At 40.3% G+C, this 24,119-nt stretch overlaps 1 protein-coding gene and 1 non-coding gene across 7 annotated transcripts in view; both read right to left on the bottom strand.

Annotated features, from left to right (window-relative positions):
- The window catches only part of NEO1 (neogenin 1), a 166,437-nt gene that overhangs the window by 28,486 nt on the left and 113,832 nt on the right, over nucleotides 1-24,119 (bottom strand). For 5 of the 6 annotated variants that reach the window (XM_038746154.1, XM_038746158.1, XM_038746155.1 and 2 more), the window contains exons 14-18: nucleotides 20,076-20,270; nucleotides 19,220-19,315; nucleotides 16,294-16,517; nucleotides 10,665-10,803; nucleotides 4,066-4,173 (exon numbers count right to left, since the gene is read on the bottom strand). In XM_038746154.1, the coding sequence (XP_038602082.1) occupies nucleotides 4,066-4,173; nucleotides 10,665-10,803; nucleotides 16,294-16,517; nucleotides 19,220-19,315; nucleotides 20,076-20,270 (762 nt within the window). The remainder of the gene's footprint in view (nucleotides 1-4,065; nucleotides 4,174-10,664; nucleotides 10,804-16,293; nucleotides 16,518-19,219; nucleotides 19,316-20,075; nucleotides 20,271-24,119) is intronic. The other variant, XM_038746156.1, reaches the window with a different exon arrangement.
- On the bottom strand, nucleotides 6,386-6,523 carry LOC119929294. Its single transcript, XR_005451426.1, has one exon. It is a non-coding gene; the product is annotated as a small nucleolar RNA SNORA7 (small nucleolar RNA).

Genomic DNA, 24,119 nt, shown 5'->3' with positions numbered 1-24,119 from the left:
ATTCCACTTTAAATCAGTCCCCACAGTACCAAAGTATCTGTACAAACCGAACTTTGGTAATTAAAAGTGAAGTAATGACCGCCTCTCAATCAATTATTAATTATTAAAAAATAAGTGCTTTAAGAAACCTGGAATTTTGTAATGATGAGACATAAATTCCTTCTCAAAGTGGAATGTGGATCAAAACGAAAACACCACATATATAAGTATGAATAAAATGCTTGCAAAATCTAACCAAACCCGATCTTAAAAATAAAATCTAGCAAGAAGAAAAAGAAAAGCTACTAGGTTTCATGCATGCCCTCTAATATCCACTCATTCCACCAGAGGGCATTCGATTCACATATTCCTACTGTATGTGAAACTTTTACATAGGACTTGATCAGAGATTTTCTTATGGCTCACTGAATTCAAGTACAATTGGCATTCATGCGCAAAAATGTAAGCAAATACAGATTTTTGTTTTACAGAAAGTTAAAGTCAACAGACAACCCAAGATAAAAATAGTAGTTTATCTTACTAAGGCATTGGTAAATAAAATAAGGCTATTTATTTATAGTAATTTATTTATTCCTATCCTGACTGGATTGCTGCATCAGCCTCCTCTCTGATCTCCCATCCTCCTGTCTCTCCCCACTTCAATCTATACTTCACGTTGCTGCCCGGATCATCTTTGTGCAGAAACACTCTGGCATGTTACTCCCCGCCTCAAAAATCTCCAGTGGCTACCAGTCAACCTACACATCAAGCAAAACCTCCTCACTCTTGGCTTCAAGGCTCCCCATCACCTTGCCCCCTTCTATCTCACCTCCCTTCTCTCCTTCTACAGCCCAGCCCGCACCCTCCGCTCCCCTGCCGCTAACCTCCTCACTGTGCCTCGTTCTCGCCTGTCATTCATTCATTCATTCAATTGTATTTATTGAGCACTTACTGTGTGCAGAGCACCGTACTAAGTGTTTGGGAAGTACAAGTTGGCAACATATAGAGACAGCCCCTACCCAACAGTGGGCTCACTGTCTAGAAGGGGGAGACAGACAACAAAACAAAACATATTAACAAAATAAAATAAATAGAATAAACATGTACAAATAAAATAGAGTAATAAATCTGTACAAACATATATGCATATATACAGGTGCTGTGGGGAGGGGAAGGAGGTAAGGCGGGGGGGATGGGGAGGGCGAAGAGGGGGAGAGGAAGGAGGGGGCTCAGTCTGGGAAGGCCTCCTGGAGGTGAGCTCTCAGTAGGGCCTTGAAGGGAGGAAGAGAGCCAGCTTGGCGGATGTGCGGAGGGAGGGCATTCCAGGCCAGGGGGATGATGTGGGCCAGGAGTCGACGGCGGGACAGGCGAGAACAAGGAATGGTGAGGAGATGTTAAGTGTTTAATATGTGACAAGCATTGTTCTAAGCGCTGGGGAGGATACAGGGTGATCAGGCTGCCCCACGTGGGGCTCCCAGTCTTCATCCCCATTTTCCAAATGAGGGAACTGAGGCACAGAGAATAATAATAATAATAATAATAATGGTATTTGTTAAGCACTTACTATGTGCATCCCGCCATCAACCCCCTGCCCACATCCTCCCCCGGCCTGGAATGCCCTCCCTTCGCACATCCGCCAAGCTAGCTCTCTTCCTCCCTTCAAAGCCCTACTGAGAGCTCACCTCCTCCAGGAGGCCTTCCCAGACTGAGCCCCCCCATTCCTCTCCCCCTCCCCATCCCCCCTGCCCTACCTCCTTCCACTCCCTACAGCACCTGTATATATGTCTGTACAGATTTATTACTCTATTTATTTTACTTGTACATATTTACTATTTTATTTATTTTATTAATATGTTTTGTTTTGTTGTCTGTTTTGTTGTCTCCCCCTTCTAGACTGTGAGCCCGCTGTTGGGTAGGGACCGTCTCTATATGTTGCCAACTTGTACTTCCCAAGCGCTTAGTACAGTGCTCTGCACACAGTAAGCGCTCAGTAAATACGACTGAATGAATGATTAAGGCAAAAGCGACTCAACATCTAACCTAGAGAAAACAGCTTGGATTCTTAGTATGCTTGAATGGGAAAAGCCTAGAGTTTTATATGATTTCTGGGGAATTCCCACATTTTCATTTAATAATATACAGAGACTCTAGAAGCCCAATCTTTTTCAGGCCTGTCTGCTGAGGAAGTAAACATGATATATATCCCATAAGCTAAATTGAAGAATTGGAGAGGTTCCAAAATGAAGTAATTAAGTCCAAAAGGAGCACCAAGGAACATTTTCCCAATCTCTCTATTGGAAATAGAGACGACAGTTGGATCATTAATCATCTAATGGTATTTATTAAATGCTCAGAATTGCATAGTACATCAGGAAAATATAACCTTGTATTGAAAGGCATTCAAGGAAAATAAAAGGCATATAGCTGGCTTGCAATTCTGGTTGACAAGTTATGAAATAATTAGAAATCCACTGAATATTCATTTTTCTGAAGAGAAGACTGAAAAACATATATTTTAAGAAGGAGGTTGTACTCCCCTCCACAATGAAGTCTTTTCCCTGAAAGAGATCTGGTGTTAAGGTAGAGAATGAATACCCTGTACAGCATTTATTTGATGATGTAGGGAAGATGATTTGGTCTTCTGTATCTGATTCAGAGGAAATGAACTTCTTGTTTCTTAAAAGGAAATGGTATCCGAGCTGAAATCTTCATTAGGTACATGAAAACAAATGACAAAACCCCTAACGAAGCAGTTACAATGTAGAAATAGTGCCGGTTGAATGGCACCTAGGAATAAAACCCAATGAACTTCAAGCCTGAGGAATACCTTATGGAGTTTTATTGTAAACCAGAAGTGCATAAAAATTTTCATATTATTATCACAGGCACTAAAATTTTGACCGTCCCTAATCCTACAAGAGGCAATTTTTGTCCCTGAATTACAGCACACATTTTATGAGTCAGGGTCAGATCAGTAAATGAAACGAGCAAACCACAACCCCTAGAATTACAGGGAGACCAATAAAATGTTCTCATCATCTTTACCAGCCACCCACCACGATATTTGGCAGGATGGTGGATAGCCAAATTATTTCAGTGCCCCAGTGACATAAAGCTGATGCTTGATGTGAGCTAGCTACCCCTTCCGGGTTTTTCTCTTTCCCAGTATATTAAAAAAAATCAGGCACAAATCCTCTCCTTTTTATTCTTAAAAATGCATGTTGTTACCAAAATTTAAATGGAAATGCATTTGATACTTTCATTCTGTTATTAATGTGCCGAGTGCTCATTACATCTATAGTATTTGAGCATTTTCTATGTTCACAGCACAGTACTAAATTCTTAAGGAAGTACAATACAATAGAATTGGTGGATGCAATCGCTGCCTACAAGGAACTTACAGTCAATAGGGGGAGATGCCCATTAAAATAAATTACAGATAGGGGAAATGGTAGAGAAGACTTCAGTTTCTTGTGAGCAGGGAATGTGCCTACCTATTCCTTTGCATTACATTCTCCCTAGCACTTAGTTCAGTGCTCTGCATAGAGTAAGTGCTCAATAAATACCAAAGACTGATTGATAAGGGTATTTGCCTAAGTGCTGCAGGGCTAGGGTGAGAATCAAAGTGCTTAAGGGGTACACAGCCAAGTGCAGAATTGATGATGAAAAGGGGGGAAGTGAGGGATTTGTCAAGGAAATCAAGGAAGGCCTCTTGAAGGAGGTGTGATTTTAGGAGAGTTTTGAAGGTGGGGAGAGTGGTGGACTGTTGGATGTGAAAGGGGAGGGAGTTCCAGGCCTAAGGGAGGAAGTGGGAAAGGGGTAGGCGATTGTTTAGACCACAATGAGGTACAGAGAGTAGGTTGGCATCAGACCAGAGTTTGCGGATTGGGTTGTAGTAAATCAGCAAGGTTAGGTAGGAGGCAGTGAGCTGGTTGAGGGCCTAAAAGCCAATAAGGAGTTTCCGTATGATGTGGCGGTGCATGGAAGACCACTGGAGGTTTTTGAGATGAGGTAAGAAAAGGACTGAATGGATCTTTAGAAAATATCTGAAGGGTACATACATTTTCACATACAAACAAATAATACCTGTGATTTTGCCATTAGCTTCTGAAGGAGGTTGCCAGTTCACAATTATGGTTCTAGGCTTCCCCTCTTTACTCACAACAGTCACATCTTTTGGTGGAGAAGTAGGAACTGCAAGAAAAAAAGATAACTCTTATTTGATGCAAATAAATGAATCTGTAATTCATCTTAGCCACAGAATTATAGTAAACCCACCAAGAAAACTCTTACTTTAATGACCAAGTTTTCCTTCCATTGTAGTGCAGCAGTTTTAATGGTTTACTCAAACTGGGATAAAACATGGCATATTGGTATATCCTCCTGTAAATGTTTCTGTCATACAGAATTATGATTGACAGATGCTGAGGAACATACCACACAAAAAGTGTAAATCTCACTCTTTTATGTTTTCTCCTTTCTTAAGAAATAACAAAAATAATTTGTGGTATTTGTTAAGCACTTACTATGTGCCAGGCACTGTACTAACCGCTGCGGTAGACACAAGGTAATTGGGTTGGACACAGTTCCTGTCCCACATAGGGCTCACAGTCTTAATCCCCATTTTACAGATGAGGTGACTGAGGAACAGAGAAGTGAAGTGGCCTGCCCAAGGTCACACAGCAGACAAGTGGCAAGAGCCAGAATTAGAACCCCAGTCCTTCTGACTCCCAGGCCTGTGCTCTAACCACTAAGCCACTCTGCTTCTTGAAAAGTTAACTAACTGAAAGAAATAATCTAATCCATTGTCTAACATAAAATATTCTTGAGCTAAACAGAATTCTTTTAGATGCGACCTAGTTTCCCAAAAAAACCCCCTCTATCTTAAGGACCATAAGGCTGTGAAATGAAACCTTATCATCCTTCCTACCTCCAAATTAAATTGAGCTGTTGGTTTCTGTGGAAATTTAGTCCCAGGAACCCACAGAGATCTCCACCGCAGCTGCGAATTCACAAATCATGCGAAACATGCCTCCCATACCTTTCCTAAAACAGACTAGGCATGATGATGCAATTGGGTGTCTGAGTCTGCCTGACTTTGTATGGATTTGAGGAGGGATCAGGTCTTGCAAACCTCTATACAATGACCAGTAGCACAATAACCCAAGAAAACACATTTTCTCAATGAATGTTTTGGCATCAGACACACCCCAGGCCCATTAAGAAATAAATCCTGAGAATATCAACTTGGGAGATTTTACAGGCCTTACATGAATTCCCAATTGGAAAGAGAACTGAGAAAGAAAGTAGCAATGCTAGGTTGGGTCTGACCAACAGTCCATCCTACTCCGTATTCTGACTCTGACAGGGGCACCGAAGGACTCTTGGAAATAACAGTGGGATAGTTGCCCTCCTTTCTCAGGGTTAAGGATGAATCTTGTAACATTCCTAATTTTTTACTCTAAGAAATTCTGACAACAGTCGTTTCTGCTATAATGTGCGTTTTCATTATGCAATTTGGCTAGACCATATTAGAAGAGCTGTGGATTGGTTATCATGTTAGTTCCAGGTGTTGTTTTCATCCCGTGCTTCAGGGCTCTTCCCAGTAACTGAGGCTCTGGTGGGCTGTAAATGGTGATGAGGGGACAGAAGACTAGAGAGGAAAATGAGAGCCTCCCCCCAAGATGGGAGGTTCTGCCATCCCCACTTGCTCTAATTTCTTTAAATATTTAAATTCCTTTATGTTTTTATCAGTTTGCCCTACACTCTGAGAGCCAGATCTACTGGCTGAAGGGTCTAGATCCAAAGGATTCACAGTAGCTGCATATGCAACAGACCTGAGGGTGGACAGGAGTAGGGGTTTGCGGTCATACCCTGACAAACAGGGGCCCTTGCCTTCTCAAAATCTTTGCCCTGGAATCCTTCTTCCACATAGGGGCCCCCCGGCCCACTTTACACCAACATTTTTCCCAGTTGAAACAACGGCCAACAGCATGAGGAGCAGTGTGGCCCAGAAGAAAGAGCATGGGGCTGGGAGTCAGAGGACCTGCGTTTCAGCCCCAGCTCTACCACTTACTTGTCGTGTGACCTTGGGAAAGTCACTTAACTTCTCTGTGCCTCAGGTGTCTCATCTGCAAAATGGGAATTCAATACCTGTGCTCCCTTCTCCTTAGGTTGTGAGCCCCATGAGGGACCTGTTTAGCCTGTGTCTTATGTTGCTATCATCTCTGACCCATAGCGACACCATGTACACATCTCTCCCAGAACGTCCCACCTCCATCTGCAATCGTTCTAGTAGTGTATCCATATGATTTTCTTGGTAAAAATACAAAAGTGGTTTACCATTGCCTCCTTCCACACAGAAAACTTCAATCTCTGCCCTCGACTCTCTCCCATGTCACTGCTGTCCAGCTACAAGTTGCCTTCCACTTGCTAGCCACTGTCCAAGCTAGTAATGGAATGGATATGCCTCTGTTGGACTCTCCCTCCCGTAGTCAAGACTGGTAGAGTACTGGAAACTCTCCAGGTGCGACCCTAAGAGGGAGCTTGAATCTACCCCAGTACTTAGTACAGTACTTGGCACATAGTAACAACTTAAATACCATTGTTACTGTCATTATTAGGACAATTTTTCTTAACATGAGGGTTTGCAAGAATACATTCATAGCCTTCTAAGAGAAATGATTGTGTAACTAGAAAAATACAAGGGGAAGGTTTAAAATACAGTTTTAAATCTTGTATTGTCTTTCCAATTCCTTTATTTCAAGTTTTCAATTAAAATTTCAATAGAGGCCTGATCAGGGGAGCTTTAACTATGCAGCTAAATATCCAAAACATGAGTGGAAAGAAAATTATTTCTTAACCAAAACTATATAAAAATGGTTGAACTATCACATAATAAATAACTCAATGCAGAAAATATTGAGAAATTTCAAAGTTGTTCATAAATTTGCTATGGCCACACAATAGCAACTGGTTGGGTTAAATTATAGCTAAGAACAAGCAAACACTTAAAGGTGACCTTTATTGGATTTGAAGGTCGCTATGCAATTCAAAATTTTACTTTACATTTTAGGTAGGTCCATGCCAAACACTCTTTTGACATTTTAAATGCAAGTTCTTCAATATCTACTTCTGCCAAATGGCAAACATTAGGTTTTAGGATCCGGAAGTATTGGACACTTCGGACATGTTCAAACTCCCTGACTAAACTATTTACCTGTTTTACAAATGATTAAATCTCAAAACATGTAGGTTTTTTCTCACTGGCTTCCTATCTTTGAAAACTCAGTAACAGCAGACAAAAAATCTAAAACTACTAAACACACTTTACCTTTCAACTTTTCATATTCATCACCTCTTGAAGCTTAAAGGCACTTGATGACAATTAATAATCATAATAAGACCAAGAATTACGGTATTTGTTAAGCACTTACTACATGCTAAGCACTGTTCCAAGCACTGGGATAGGCAAGGTAATCAGGCTGTCCCATGTGGGGCTCACAGTCTTAATCCCCATTTTACAGATGAGGTAACTGAGGCTCAGAGAAGTTAAGTGGCTTGGCCAAGGTCACACAGCAGGCTAGTGGTGGGCGGAATTAGAACCCACATCCTCTGACTCCCAAGCCTGTGCTCTTTCCACTAAGCCCAGCTGCCTCTGTTTGCAATGAACAGATTGCAAGTTTATGCAGGAATGTTCCCCTAACACTTTATACTTTGTTTAGATACAACGTGAGCTCAGCTTCTCTTGTGAGCCAGCTGAGATTCAAAGAGCCCCTCGTCTTGTCTTTCCCATCACTGTAAACAACACCTATCGTCCCTCACCGTATCTCAAGCCCATAACCTTGGCATTGTCCTCAACTCATCTTTCTCATTCAACCCACATATTCAATTTGTCACCAAATCCTGTCAGTTCTGTCCTCACAACTTCCCTAAAATCTGACTTTTCTTCTCCATTTAAACTGCTGTTGATCCAAGCACTTATTCTATCCCATCTTGATAACTGAATATGCCTCCTGTCTCTCCCCACTCCAATCCATACCCCACTCTGCTGCCTGGATCATTTTTCTAAAAAAAGTTCAGTTCACATCACTCCACTCCTCAAACATCTCAAAGGTTGCCCACCCACTTCTGTATCAAACAGACACTCGTTACAATGGGCATTAAAGCACTCAATTAGTTTGCCCCTTCCTATCTTACCTTGCTGATTTCCGACTATAACCTAGCCTGCATGCTTCACTTCACCCTACTCACTGTACCTTGATCTCATCTATCTCACTGACAACTCCTTGCCCACATCCTCCCTTTGGCCTAGAATTCCCTCGCCCTTCATATAGGACAGATCACCACTCTCCCCCTATCCCTCAAAACACTACTAAAACCATATCTCTTCCCAAGAGGCCTTCCCTAAGCCCTCATTTCCCCTATCTAACCCCCATTCTGCACTGCCTGTGCAGTTGGATGTCTACCTTTTAAGCATTGTATTTTCCTCCCATTCTCAGCCCCACAGCACTTAGGTACAGATCTGTCAATCATTTTAATATTTGCCTCCCCTTCTACATGCTGGACAGGAACTGTGTCTACCACCTCTGTTGTACTGTACCCTCCCAAGCATTTAATACAGTGCTTTGCAAATATTAAGCGCTCAGTAAATGCCACTGATTGAGAAGCAGCATGGCCTAGTGGATAGAACGTGAGCCTTGGAGTCTGAAAGACATGGGTTCTAAACTCAGCTCTCCACTTTTCTTCTGTGTGATCTTGGGTAAGTCACCTAACTTCTCTGTGATTCAGTTACCTCCTCTAAAATGGGGATTAAGACAGAGTCTCATGTTGGACATGGACTGGGTCCAACCTGATTAGCTTGTACCTACCCACTGCTTAGTATAGTGCATAGCACATAGCAAGCTATTTAATGCAAAATAAAAGTACCATCATATTCAGCAATCTACAATAAAGAACTTATTCATGAATCCAATGATCAACAAAACTCACTGTGTGCAGGGAATGTGTCTCCCAACTCTGTTGTATTGTACTCTCCCCAAATGCTTAGTACAGTGCTCTGCACATAGTAAGCACTCAATAGATACCATTGACTGATCAATGGCAAAAGAACATTACTATTATTTCTACAAAGAACAATGAAACCATGGAAGAATCAGTCCAGCATATTCATTTAAGGGATCCACCTCAGCTAATGGGTATCAATGTTATGAAAGTGTTTGAGTGTCTGGTGTCTTGTCTTCCAGTGTTGTGAATCTAGGAATTCTCTGTTAGTAAAAATCTACTGAATATGTACTGAATGTACTGAATCTGAACCTAGACAAATGCTCCTGTTGTCTGTGCTCACACAAGCTTGCCTTTTTTAAAAAAATCAATGGTATCTGTTAAGCATTTACTATGTATCAGACACTGTACTAAGCTCTAGGGTAGATTCAAGATAACCAGGTTGGCCATAGTCCACAACCCAAATGGGGCTCCCAATCTTAATCCCCATTTTACAGATGAAGTAACTGAGGCACAGAGTAATTAAATGTCTTGCCGGAGGTCACACAGCAGGCAAGTGGAGGAGCCGGGATTAGAATCCAGGTCCTCTGACTCCCAAACCCATGCTCTTTCCGCTAGGCCACAATGCTTCTCATCATCAGTGGGTCCTCTCTGCCCTCGGGTCTTCTGCGGGCCTCACACCAAGGTCTTTCTTCCCTCACTTCTGTCACTTGGTCCTGCAGGGGCAAATGCTTTTATTCTTCCTTAACTACTTAAAATCCCAAGAATCTCATACTGGTAAATAAAGAAAATGAAAAAGTGACATTTTAGAAATCTACAAGAAGCCACGAGACTACTAAAAATCCTATTTTAGAGAACAGGGAGAAATGTACACCACAGAACAGCAGCAGCAAAATACACAATTACACAGAAACCTGCATGGCTTACTGGCTGCATTCAATTCCGCTTAGGCAGCAGGCAGGGCAAGAGTGCAGCACTTCTCAGGCTGCTCCTCCTCCTCCTCGCCCACCTAGCACATGTCAGTATAACTACCACAATAATGGTATTTGTTAAGCACTTACTATGTGCCAAGCACCATCTTTAGCACTGAAGCCATTCTCTTCCCCAGCATCCATGGGGGCTGCAAACAGCGTGCCTGACCCTGGAGCCCAGCCCCTTTGCTGTGGCCAGCCACCCCCGTGACCACGCAAGGGCCCCTGCGTGATAAAAGCAGCAAACAGCATTTGGAAGTGAGTGGACCATGGCGATGGGCAGGAGGGCGGGTCACTCCTGGGGCAGAGACTGGACCAGGGGTCGGAGGCAAGAGCTGCTCTGGCTCACCATGCAGCCTAATGAGGAATGTCACCTAAGGTGCCCTGGCCAGGTCAGAGGCCGCAGCCTGTCATTGGAAGGTAAAAAGCGTAGCCATCACATTGGTGCCACCTCCAGCATCAAGGGGTGGGGTGGAATAGTTACGGCTCCCGTTCCTCCCCAAAATGCTAACAGTGCGTCCGCATAAGCGGGCAACGACTTGGGAACTATTGCCCTCAATGAGTGGACGCCTCATGTGTGTGCAAACATGGATGTACAAACATAGATGTACAGAGGTGATCACAGGATATCGGAAGCCAGACTGTCAGGATTTATTCAGCCTGGTGGTAGCCAAAATAAAATGAATCACAGAAAGAATTTTGCCTAAATACCTAGTTCAAAGGTGGTCCCATGGGCTGTCATACTCCACGTACTTGATCTTCGACCTTTAGTCACCATCACAGAAAATTCGTAGAGAGTGTTTGGCTTTAACCCAGTCACTAAGTAGTTCAATGTGGTTGCATTGGCAGTCTGAAAGAGAAAATGCCCCAGGAAATGAAGAATAGGAAAATATCAACAACAGGCTTTCAATTACACATATAGAGCACTTTTACTTAAACTGCTATTTGTTACATCCTAATGGTGGTTATTACATCTACTTTTAGTTTTTGGCCACATAAATTGGTCATATTTTGTCTGAAAACAAAATCTCTGTAATTATAAAAAAAATCTACAAAAGCTAAACAGTTATGAATAAAAGTCATGTAATGCAAGTCTGTGCTACATTATGCAGCAAGTATCTGATTACTAGCAGTATTTTAAGGGATGAAGTAAAGAGAAATTTTATTGTAAGTCAGAAATAAAAGTTCAGCTTTCAATATAATCAGCATTAAAGTACTAGCCTGAGGTCAGAGTCTATTGGCTCAACAACACTGGATTTTGCTCCAAGAAAAATAATATCCATTTAGGAAACAAAAAAATATGGAGTAGAAGTCTAAGCAAAAGATCAACAGTCCTAAAGTCTCGAGTTCAAATCTCAAGTTGAACCTGGATATACTTTCTTACCTTTAGCCACTTGTCTAAATGCTGCATTTCAATTTCTTCCCTTTAGGGGAAACGAACTAGGGCAATGCACTACTAGATGAAAAATATACACCTCTGAGAGATCACCAAGTAAATTACTTTGGGAAACACTGTTAATGTGGATGCATACAAATCAGAGACAGCAATGAGGGACAGCATTATCGAATCATACAGCTAGAAGAGACCTGAAGAAATCTCTGTATTAAGTACTTGATGACTATGCTTAAAGAATTCCAGAGGTGGCAATTTTTCAACTTTTAAAGACAAACTGCTCTAGTATTTAATCACCCTTACAAGAATCCAAAAATTGTCTTTTCTCTAGCCGTACTCTCTGGTTGCAAGTAAAACCTATTTCCACTCATTCTTTTCTCTTTCAATAAAGAAAGGAGACTACTCAGAATCCTCACAATAACACTTTATACATTTAAAGATAACGAAGCCATCCCAGAGCCTTTCCTTCTCCAGATTACACAATTATAATTCTTGGAAGAGTCTACTCTCTCTTCCCTTAATAGTTTTTGTGGTTCTCCTCTATTCCCCTGTCCATTTTCTCCTTTTAAAAATGCAGGGGCCAAGAGTGAATCCTCAACTGAGGGCTGAGTAAGGCATCAGCAAGATCTGATGTGGACGCCTTGCCATTCTGGCTGGTGCAGCAGCTTCTGTTGTGTGATGATCGTACTCTCAGGTCCCAAGGCCACTTCTGCTTTCCAAGACAACAGCCACTGCCTCTGGCCAATCCTCTCCAGCTTTTCTGACCCAAGCAGCAAGGATGCATTGATAAGTCCAGGTCAGTGGTGTAAGTCTCTGAAGCCATAGCACTGTAGCCCCAGAAATGACTCTAGTAACCACAGCTCTGTTTGTGAGCCTGGTAGGAACAACCCCACTTACTCCATAAAGTACAACATTTTTGGGTAACCGTAACCAGCATGAATGCATCAGTAAAATTAAATGGATCTGTATCTGCATTCCTGACATTTGCCATTTTTACTTTGGCTAATACATCATCGTTCTCGAAACAGAACTTACAATCAGTTTCTAGCCCACTATGACTCGTGGCCTGTTTATGTCACGAGTCTTTTTTCCCCCTTGAGAGCATTCACTATATGTTTGTGGGGTTTATTTTTTTTGTCCCAAATTGGACCACTTTGCCCTTCAATTTTCTTACGGTTTTGACAAAGAATTTCTCTATTGTATCCGAGATGCATAACTGGTAACGCCACCTAAATTACACTACATCTGCATATCTAATGATAATGATCTCAAATCCTTAATTCAAATCATTGTTAAAGAGGAATATAAACTAATTCCAGGACTGTCCATTTTTCTTTTTAATAACCACTTCAGTCTAGCAGTTTGTCACTGAATCATTAACATGCAACTGTTTGTCCATTTATGCCATTTTTTCTGATTTGCTGATGAAATCCATGTGAAACAAAATCAAAAGGTTTACTGAAATCTAGGCAGTGTATATATGGCCATCCCTGCTCTCATGAAAGAAAATTAAATTGGGCTGTCATAATTTTCTCTTCACAAAGTCTTACTGACTGCTACTCTAAACCAGTGCTAATAATTATAACTGTGGTGTTCATTAAATGCTTATTCTGTGCCAGGCACTGAACTAAGGACTGGGATGGATACAAAATAATCATGTCATATATTGCCCCTACCTCACATGGGTTAGGTTTTTGAAAATAGACTGATTCATAAATGAAAACCATTTGCCTTGAAAGCTAAAAGTGCTAAGCATGAATTGGAAGTACCAGGATGAACTAGTAGTATCTTTTCTTAGAATAAGCCTTGAAATAGAAGCAATATCCCATGCGGAGGAGGAAGTGGAGGACTACCTTTTAAAATAATTACCATCTATGGAGGATTTTATTTTCATTTGATTTTTTTTCTTTTAGAGAAGCAAGTTTTATCCGTGGATTTGCACCTCTATAGAGTAAAAGAAAGTATATCTCAAATGCTATTAAAACAAAGAGAGTAAATGGAAAAAAACAGTCAAATTGAAATGTAGGCAACACTCATGAAATGAGATTTCAAGAGGTTAGGAACAAGGAGAAATGGATGGGACTGTTAATGGAGTTCTTTTAAAGTATATATACATATTTTTCTCAATGGTATTTGTTAGTGCTTACTATGTGCTAGGCACAAGCACTGGGGTAGAAACAAAATAATCGGGTCAGATCCAGTTCCTGTCCCACATAACACTCAGTCTTATAGGTTATAGGAAACTGAACCCATACGTCTTATAGGTTAGGAAACTGAAACACTGAGAAGTTAAGTGATTTGCCCAAGGCCACGTAGCAGACAAGTGGCAGAGCCAGGAAGGATTAGAACCCAGGTCCTGTGACTCTCAGGATCGTGCTCTTCACATTAGGCCACAAGGCTTCTATTTTCACATAGAAATAGGCAGAGACACAGGAAGGTAGTCAGGCTTCATTAAGAAGGGTTCAGAGAAAAATATCTGTCGAAAAAGGGGGCCCAAATTTGAAATGCTAACATTTAAAAACAGAATTGGACATATAGTGAAATCACCTTGTTTCTAGCATTCAATAGCTGGGGATTCAATTACAATCTACCTTATATGGTCATTATTAAAAACTACACCTTAGCAGGTATACGTGAATCCACCGCTTTCTAAGTAAGTCTCACCTGTAAATGGAGGCTATCCTTGATATTCTGATAAAATTCTAAATAGGCTGGTTAAGCAATGAGGCCCTACACAGTGGGGTTAGAATAAAATAAAACTTGGTTGGGTTGGCCTGGATTTGGACGGTTTTCTACACTCCATATTTAAGTTCCCCTTTCCTTCCTCTAAGTCCCCACCCCTTTTAATTTGTAGATTTCAAGGTAGGGAACTGCAAAGGGTACTCCTGGTTTTGTTTGGCTTTTCTTTCATGTGTAATTCTTCCAGTGGGCTGAGGAAACTACAAGCCCTAGAAATGTACCTGCAAGCCAATCTGATAAAGATTGAAGAGAGGATATTTTACAATTATTTGAAAATATTAAAAAAATTGGGGTTGGTATATCACTGAGCATGTAGCCAAAATAAAAAAAGTCAGTGGAATACTGCTACACAGTTTTACCTACAAGTGGGGTGAAAATGATCAACCGCTCGAAACAAAAGTATATAGAATATTTAAATATTTCACTGATTAACCTGAAGAAAAAACAGCATACAGTGGGTTACAGTAAAATTCCAAATTACCCAATTTTAGAAAACATGAATATGCCAAGATATGGAACATGCAAAAGGGTGTATATGTGTCCCATCACCCCCCCCCCCCCACCCCAACACACACACACGTATTTTTCTAAGCCCCGAGAGACTAGTGGTTGCCCTGTAAGGTGCAGTTTGTCAAGCCAAGTTTAACCTATAATCTGCAGGAGGGTAATCAGAAGAAAAAGCCTCATATATGGAAGAAACAGTAATCTTTATTGCAAAAGCCTTAAAGTTTTTAAGTCTGACCTGAAACTTGTAAGCAGCACTTTTCAGGTTCATATATGATTCTGCCTACTAAAAAAATTGGAATCAACTGCCCTTGGTATGGGATAAAGTAACATGGGAAAAGTTGGAAACTTCACAAAGATAAATAAAAGTATACCATTTTCTTCCCTACGTGAAAACACCCTCACTCTTTCAGCTAACAAGACTTGCAGAAGATTTTTTTCTCCCCTTCAACAGAAAAATTCTTCAGCAATTTTAATATTTTCTGGATTGCATGTAAGGCTGATGCTTTAAAAATCTTCAATGATGTCACTCCATACAAACCTTAAAGGGAGATTCTCCAAAGGCCACTTCGGTATAAAATCCAGAAAAATTATGGGCCATGATTTTTGTGCAGGCAGGGGATTGTTGCCATGATGTTTTGTGTGGGCTTCCAAGTTAGCCCAGAAGTTGACCCGATTGACATCTGCTGCCCAAGGGTAATGGCAGTCCTGTGTTTCCCTATCCTCTAACTGGACTTTGGGTCAGCAATGAAACCATCCAGGATAGCAGTGGTGTGGAAAAAATAGAAAAATCTGAAATGCTGCCCATCAGAAAAATGGACAAAAATACACAGGCTTTTTTGGTGATGGACCTGATGGCAGCACTAATGATATGTGGCTCCAAAAACACTAGTCGCCACTTAAGTTTGCTCAACGCAGCCTTAGGGTCAGAATGGATTTTTCTAACAAAAAATTATCTCTGAAAAACAAACTTATTCTACACAGGGGAAAATTGAATGTATGTTGTTTAAAAAGCAATCTCAATATATTCAAGTCCATTTTCATGAACTAAGCAGGTCAGGGGCCGGCTAATATTCAGATGGGAGACTGCCTGGGAATCCTGAGTGTTGTAGCACTCAGTGTGTCATAAGGCAGGGAATTGGGCTAGAGGAATGCAAGACAGGTGCTAAGATTATTCAAATAACTAAATGACATAACTAAAGCTTGTTTTTCTTCTCTTTCCCCTATCAGTTACTATTATTGATAGAATAATAATAATTATGGTTTTTGTTAAGGACTTACCATGGGCCAGGCACTGTAGTAAGCACTGGGAGGAATAGACAAGCAAATCAGGTTGGACACAGTCCATGGTTCCCACATCGGGCACACAGTCCTAATCCCCATTTTACAGATGAGATAACTGAGGCCCAGAGATGTGAAGTGACTAGCCCAAGGTCACACAGCAGACAAGTGGCAGAGCTGGGATTAGAACTCATGATCTTCTGAATCCCAGCCCCATGCTCTATTCACTAAACCATGCTGCTTCTCAACAGGTTCGAGATGAAATTTCAAAATTCCAAGTGATTTGAAGAATGCCTTCAAAGTCACTTGAGAATGCTGCAACAATACATGCCACAGTGCCTGTTCTTTAACTGAACAACTGTAACCTGTATTTTAATCTCAAAATCAATAAAATCCATTGTGATGTTGCTCAAGTATCAATACCTTGTACTTGGTGTTTGCAGGGATGTTAGTTTTCCAGCGGACTGTGTAGTAGCGGGAGTCTGTGATCTTCTGGTGCTTTGGCAGAGAGTTGTCCGCCCATGTGATCCTTATGGTATCATGGCTCAATATGGAAGCCTGAACTCCCACCGGTGGCATCATGGGGGTGGGATCTGGCACTGGAGTGTATGGAGCATTAATAACAAATAAATCAACTTCAGAAGTATCTAAGAGGTTGATGGGGAGGGGAGGGAGCAGTGTATTTTAATTTAAAAAAAGGGAAGAGGTGACGTTTAATGTAAACAAAAACAAAAGGAGAAATGCAAGGTAATATAATGGAATGGAAAGTGAGAAATGAGAAAGAGAGAAAGAGAGAACCCAGAGTTAATAGTTAACATAACTAATTTTTTTTCAATCACTCCACCTGTATTCCTTAATATGCAGGAAAAAAAGGCTTACGGTGCTTTGTTCAACCACTCACACACCTGCTTCATTCACTGACAGTAAATCTTAGTATGTTTCTGTGACATAATCCAAAACGTGCAATTTTTTCCTTAAACATTTGTCAAATCTTCCTCCCTCTGAAACAGGAAATTCCCAAAAGGAATACCCAAGAGATTTGACCTCCAGTAATCTGGACCAAAGAGGGTTCCAGGAAACAGGTGACTCAAACCCTATCTCCAGGGGTGGGTGGGAGGGAAATATTGGAAACCACCCTCTCCATTCCTCTTCTTTCTCAAAGTTTACCGGATGTTTGCAGCAACTGTCGTGGTCATCCACAGCGGCCAAACTCAACCTATAGAGAGTGGTTGAGGCTGCAGAATAGTTCTGCCTCACTAAGGAGAAAGTGAGGATTTTGCATCTCCTTGCCCCTTCCAGGTCCACTCTACTTTACCCTACCCAGTTTGGTGTTGCCAAAGAGGTTCTACTGAGGAGAAGCAAGAGGAAGGAATGATGGAACTTTAGCCTTATGGCCCAATCCACCTTCTCCATTCCTACAGAACCAGAAGCACGGAGAAGGTGACTTGGGGGGTCTCTTTCTATAATCCTTCCTCCGCTGAGCCACAGGCCACTGTCCCCAGTTTCACAAATGCAATCAGAAACCACAGATTAGCAGAAAGTTTGATCTTGTTCACGTTGCTATTATCTAAAATGGGGCAGTTATTTCAGCTGCTTTTGGTATTCAAAATCTGAAGCCACAATAGATCTGTTACTGAGTTATTACAAGATTGAAGCATTGGTTTAATAAGACACTTTTACAGATATCACACAGTGAGATCTTAAAAGTATCACAGGAGAGTTGCATATATTAAAATCAGTGTCTTCATAAAGGTGATTACCTTACATACTGACCTAGAGCTGATCTCGCTAAAGAAAAAGCAGTCTGTGTTGCAAGAACTGAACTTCTTGCAAAAATTATTGGAAGACAATTTATTTTTTCCACTTCCAATAATTGTGGAATTTGTTAAGCACTTACTATTTGCCAAGCACTGTGCTAAGTACTGGGATAGAAGGTAATCAGGACAGGTAGGTTCACAGCAATGTTCCTAGGAAACAAACTTTTTATTTTAACTAGCTATGGAGAGCTTTAAAGCTTCTCAAGAAAGGGTAATTTTCTTAACTGATGTATTTGTTAAGCACTTATAACGAGCCAAGAGCTATTTAAGGCACTGGGATAGATTAAAGATAATTAGGTCATTTGCAGTCCTCATCCTACCTGCAGCTCACAGTCTATGTAGGAAGGATAGCAGGTATTTAATCCCCATTTTACAGATGAGGAAACTGAGATACCGAAAACTTTGATACTTTGCACAAGGTCACAGAGCAGGCACCAGGCTCTCTAGCTCTCAGGCCTGTGCTCTTTCCAACAGACCACATTGTTTCCCTCGGTCATTTAAAAGAGGATCATACTTCTTAAATTGTTTTAAAATTTACCACCTAAAGCATTTTTTAAAAAAATAAACTATACATTGTAAAGTGCAGAAAATGGGATTAAAATACATTGAGAAACATTGGTTAAGACTGATACCAATATCTCAAAGAACACGGCAACAAAATTATAAAATGCACAGTGTGTCCCCACTTTATTAGGAGTGTTCTTCTTGCTTAAAGCTAAGAGGTTACATTGGTGAAAATAATATTGCCAAACTCATATTTTAATTTTAAATGTCTACAAGACATAAGTATAGCAAGGTCAAAAGTTGCATTTATATTTACCTAATTTAACCTGGCACAGAATTCCCATATGATTGCATTTCAAAAACATGAAACTGTATTATCTACCTGTCTTTATTTTAATTTAGGGAAGCGCTTAGTACCACACTCTGCACAGAATAAATGCTCAGTAAATATCATTGATTGACTTTCTACGTTGTAATGCTTTCTATGAAAAAAACTTTTAAAAAAAGATGTGTGTCAAGAAACATTATTTTGAACTGACAAGGGTACATCTGGCTTCAAGGACATTTCAAATGCATTTTGGGGGGGGACCACTGTTTTAATTTGGCCCTCTGTGACTCAACCACTTTGGAAAAAGAAACCTACAAGCCTTTATAAATACTTTCACTAATCTAACCAATTCATATTAATTAAAAACAGGTATAATAAGGAACACTGCATTATTTGTATTTCATTGTCTGCACCTTTATTGGAGAATCACAAATCCACTGAACTAAACTGTTTTATTCAGGAGACAATCACTTTTCAATTTCCTAACTACACAGAGACAGAAAATCCAAACAGAAAATAACAGTGCATACCAAGAAATTTTAATGTGACTAGCAATTTGAAATGTGAAAACATCAAAGTAGTAAATCAAATTTTGTCCATTATGTGATTCTGACAACTGTAATGAGAGGTTTATGTAAACTATTTCCTCTGCCTTTTGAGTACAAGAAACAAGGATTGTGGGTGAAAAAGTGTATCTTACCTGTATGAGGCCTGGTCACTGCACTTTCATAGAGTGGGATTCCTTCACCAACATTGTTAAATGCTTTCAGGGTTATGACATAATGGGAGCTTGGATCTGAAAGGTGAACATACAAGAAATGATCTGAATACAAGGAATACAGGTGACAAAAAAATCAGATATCTGATAAGGTTAGAACAACAAGATTGAAGAGAAAATGGAATATTCATAGCTAGAACTTCTTGTCTTAAAAATTACAATTTTTCCCACTTAAAACACTTATTTCACTTTATCCTCCAACCATGGGAAAACTATGCTGATAGGGAATGGTTTCAAAATTCTTTGGGGCTTTTGAAGAACTCATATAACTGCTACTTTGCTGAAATATCCACAAACACCTCTCTTGCTAAAGGCCTTCTGCTTGAGTGGCTTTAGAAATGAAACACCAGACGGCTAGTTATCGCAAGGAAATTTTTATATAGCCAAGAACAGCTTGTATAAATGATGGAAGACATTTCCAGAACTGAACCAATTTCCTTAGAATGTTGTTTTTTGGGATGGATACGTGTTCTTCTTTCAAAAATAACGTCCAATTCTACTTAGAACTGGGATGGGCAATTATTTTGAGACATGCAGAGGGCCATTTCCCACAGTACCACTTCTGACCATGGAAGGATAGAAGCCAGGGTAAGAGAGATAGAGGGCTTCCTCCCCAGCTCTGAACCAACCACCATGACCATGACCATAACCATGGATTCAGGGGGTGTGTATCTCTGTCCCGTCTCCCCGCCCCTTTGCTGTTAGAAACTGAGGGCAACCGTTCCGTTGAAAATCTTTAGCATTTCTCTAGAGTTTACTCTTACATCAGACTTCTTACCTAAATTTTCAATGGTGTAATAACGTTGCTTATAATCCACTTTTATTGTCTGCGCATGCGGGCTGCCAATGCCATATCCTATAGCATATCCTCTCACTACTATGTTCTGATTTTCAGGAGGAGTCCAGCTCACTACAATACTAGTAACAAGGGGGCGGACGTGAAGGGAACTTGGCACTTCAGGAACCCGACTTTCTGTTAAGAAAGAAAAGAAAAGATTCCAAAAAGCAAAAAAGGTGATTTGTCTTTAAAATACTTATCTAAGGGAAATGTCATAATCCTACAAACTAATTTCAAACTATTGTAAAAACATTTACAGTTGCTTCCAAGTGTCCAAACAAATCATCCATGTACGCCCTAAGAAATGGGAGACTGTTTTTTACTTTGGTTCACAGATTTAATACTTCAGTGACAGAACCCACCAGCTGTCCAAAATATGAATGCCAAAGTGTCTGGCTCCCAGCAACTTAGCCAAGAAATGTAGTAGAATTGAATATTGAAATGGAAACTGCAAGTCAAAATGATAAATTTCCCCAAACAGTTTTTTATTACTAAAAAGGCCATGAAAACATAGCTAAGTAAAGGTAGCAAATGAGTGATCTACAATGTACTGATGAAGATTTCTACAGCTCTTCTTAGATTAAGTTTACATTATGACAAATGTTTTCTATATTTCCATTTCTTTTCACTAAATTTTATTTGAAAACTTATGGATATATGTTGATATAAGATTTTGCCTTCTGTGTTTCTTTTATTTTCAAATTGGGGCTGCAATAATTTTGACAACCTATGGATTATTGTTTCTGTATCCCTTCCATAATTATACTTCAGTAATTCCTTCCCATTCTCTTCCAAAATAGAGGCCAAGATTCTCTCTTTTCACCTTATAGGATGAAAAGATACACGATCTAATCTGCTTTGCTTACAAATGAAAAATTGCAGCAGAAATAAAAAAGTGAAAGATATATAGGTACAGACTTCAGTCTGATATTTTTAGAATAAATTGATCAATCATATTTACTTAGTGCAAATCCATTCCTTCATCTCCATCCAAAATGCTACCACGCTGATCCAAGCAGTTATATCCCACCTGGACTTCTGCATCATCCTCTTCACTGACTTCCCTGCCTCCTGCCTCTCCCCTCTGCGACTTGGATATTAGAAGTTGCCCATCCATCTCCACATCAAACAGAAACTCCTTACCATTAGCTTTCAGACGCTCAATCGGCTTTCCCCCTCCTTTCTTACCTCACTGATCTCCTACTACAAAACACACACACTTTGCTCCTCTACTGCTACGTTAATCACTGTACCTTGATCTCACCTGTCTCACCGCTGACTCCTAGTCCATGTCCTCCCACTGGCCTGGAATTCCCTTCCTCTTCATATGTGACAGACCACTACTCTCACTATCTTCAAAGCCCTACTAAAATAATATTTCCAAGAGGCCTTCCCTGACTAACCTCTCCCATCTTGGATCTGTGACCCATGGACATTTGATATATGCCCCATCCCCAACCCCAGAGCACTTATGTGCATAACTTTAAATTATATATTATAAATTATTCATTTTAATGTCTTTCTCCCCTCTAGACTGTAAGCTCGTTGGAGGCAGGGAACATTTCTGCTAATTATTATACTCTTCCAAGCACTTCCTACCATGCTCTGCACATAGTAAGCGCTCAAGAAATACCACTGATTAATTGATGGATCTCAGCCTCTTCAACACCTAAGTTGTTAGGTGTACAGCCCTAAAGAACTTTTAGACTCACTCCAGCATCATAACACTTTAGTACATACTCTGCCGCTTTCTCTATCTGTAATTTATTTTGTTTTGTCTCCCCATCTAGACTAACCTTTATTGGCATGGATCATTTGAGAGCATACTGTATTGTAGTCCTCCCAAGTACTTACTACAGTGCTCTGCACACAGTAAGTACTCAATAAATACCATTGATTAAGTAATGATTTGAGGAAAGGTACACACATGCTAGTAAGGCAGAAAGTCCTCTACGTAAAATGTTTTGAGTTAACAGCTCTTACAGTATTTCTAAATTTTTACCCTTTTTCAGCTTTACAACACACCAGTTTCAGCCATCATTATTATTATTAGTCAGGGAGGCAGCAATGTGTAATGGACAGAGCACGGGCCTGAGAGTCAGAAGGTCATAGGTTCTAATCCTGGCTCCGCCATTTGTCTGCTGTGTGACCTTGGGAAAGTCACCTCATTTCTCTGGGCCTCAATTACCTCATCCATAAAATGGGGACTGAGACCGTGAGCCTCATGTGGGACAGGGACTGTGCCCAACCTGATTAACGTGTATCTACCCCAGCACTTAGAACAGTGATTGGCACATAAGTGCTTAATAAGTATCACATTTATTATTAGTAGTAATAATAATAATCTCCATTGTGGCACTAATCTTTTGGCGGGGGAGAGTTGGTGAGGAAATGGGGAAATGATTTTAAAAGCTACATTGGGGGAAAAAGGTTAAAGAGAGTGGACAGGAAGATTCCAAGGTGGGGGTGAGGGTGTTAGAGGGAGAGGGTTTGGTTACCTGATCACCAGACTGAGGAAACCACAAAAGGTCAATATTTCCATTTAACTTCCAATGAAGTTATCAATCAATCAGTCTTACTGGAAACTTATTTTATGCAGATCACCGTACTATGTGCTTGGGAAAATACACTACATTATTAGACATGATCCCCATTTTTATGGAATTTACAGCCTGACAGACTTAACTAACCCCTCCGATAACAATAATTCAGTATTGTTATTACATTATTCATCTATTATTGAGTTCACAATTTCTGATCATTTTGGCAAAAACAGGATCATCTTTTGTGCAGGAACCAATGCACTAGATGCCCCACCCCCTTTATAACACTCTTCCTCTGAGAAAACTGAAACATTCCCATTGCTTTGATTTTTCTAAGATGCAGTTTTCATGGACCACTTATGTCACAAATCCGAAGACTGCCTGAAATCTGTGTTTTGCTTTCAAAACAAATTGTTTTGGTGGAAGTTATTTTTCCCACCTGGAAAACTATAACTTACAAATAAATATCCTTTCCAATACTTAGAAACTTGAGCAAAGCACAGCTTTAAATTGAAAATACAACTGATTTTACTATTTTTGAGATGAGAAATAAAACACACCATGATAATCTCAATATAAGGTAATAATAATACAACAACAATAATAATAATGGTACTTGTTAAGCGATATGCGCCAAGCACTGTTCTTGTTAATTAGGTTGGACACAGTCCCTGTCCCACATGGGGCTCACACTCTTAATCCCCATTTTACAGATGAGGTAACTGAGGCCCAGAGATGTGAAGTGACTTGCCCAAGGTCACAAAGCAGTAGTGTGGCAGAATCGGGATAACATCATGGTCTATGAAACTCAAGCCATGTAACCAAATAATCAACAGCCTATGCTATGATTTCCTAATCAAGTCCAAACGTTAAATGAGTTTATTAAAATTTGAAACTCCAGCCTAATTGTAAAGTGTACTATATCTGATTGGCTGAAAATTACTTCCAACTTTATTTAAACAGCTGGTAATGAAAGTGGAAATGGCTTCATTTTATTAGCATTACTTTTTGAGCCCAGAAGGGCTTATAGCAGATGTAAAATATTTCAAATAGAAGATAAGGATAAATGTAAGCTGTATGAAATCTTCCTCGGTACTGACGGTATGCTTGCTGCCACTAACAGATGCCTGGTGCACAGGTAATTATTTGTCTGTCGTTTGGATTTATGGCTTTCAGTCAACAGCAGGTCAATTGTAGACCACAGTTATTTAAGAGAAAAGCAATACTGGGCACACTGATTATTATTAAATGAAATAATGATATTCCTCAAGTCACAAATGAGAATAAGGCGCCGCTGGGCAGGGCGAAAGAACAGCAGTAGGTAGTCTCCCTAGGAGAACCAACTCCTCTATAAAAATGGGTGCCCTGCACATTTGCTGCCAGCCCACTCAGCACAGGACTTGCATTTGATGCTTTTTCTTGCTTTTGCCCAACTGCCCAG

Source organism: Tachyglossus aculeatus, chromosome 5 (assembly GCF_015852505.1).
Source record: "Tachyglossus aculeatus isolate mTacAcu1 chromosome 5, mTacAcu1.pri, whole genome shotgun sequence".
Classification (NCBI taxonomy): domain Eukaryota; kingdom Metazoa; phylum Chordata; class Mammalia; order Monotremata; family Tachyglossidae; genus Tachyglossus; species Tachyglossus aculeatus.
The sequence above is the reverse complement of the archived record's forward strand: the minus strand, read 5'-3'. Positions and strand labels throughout refer to the sequence as shown.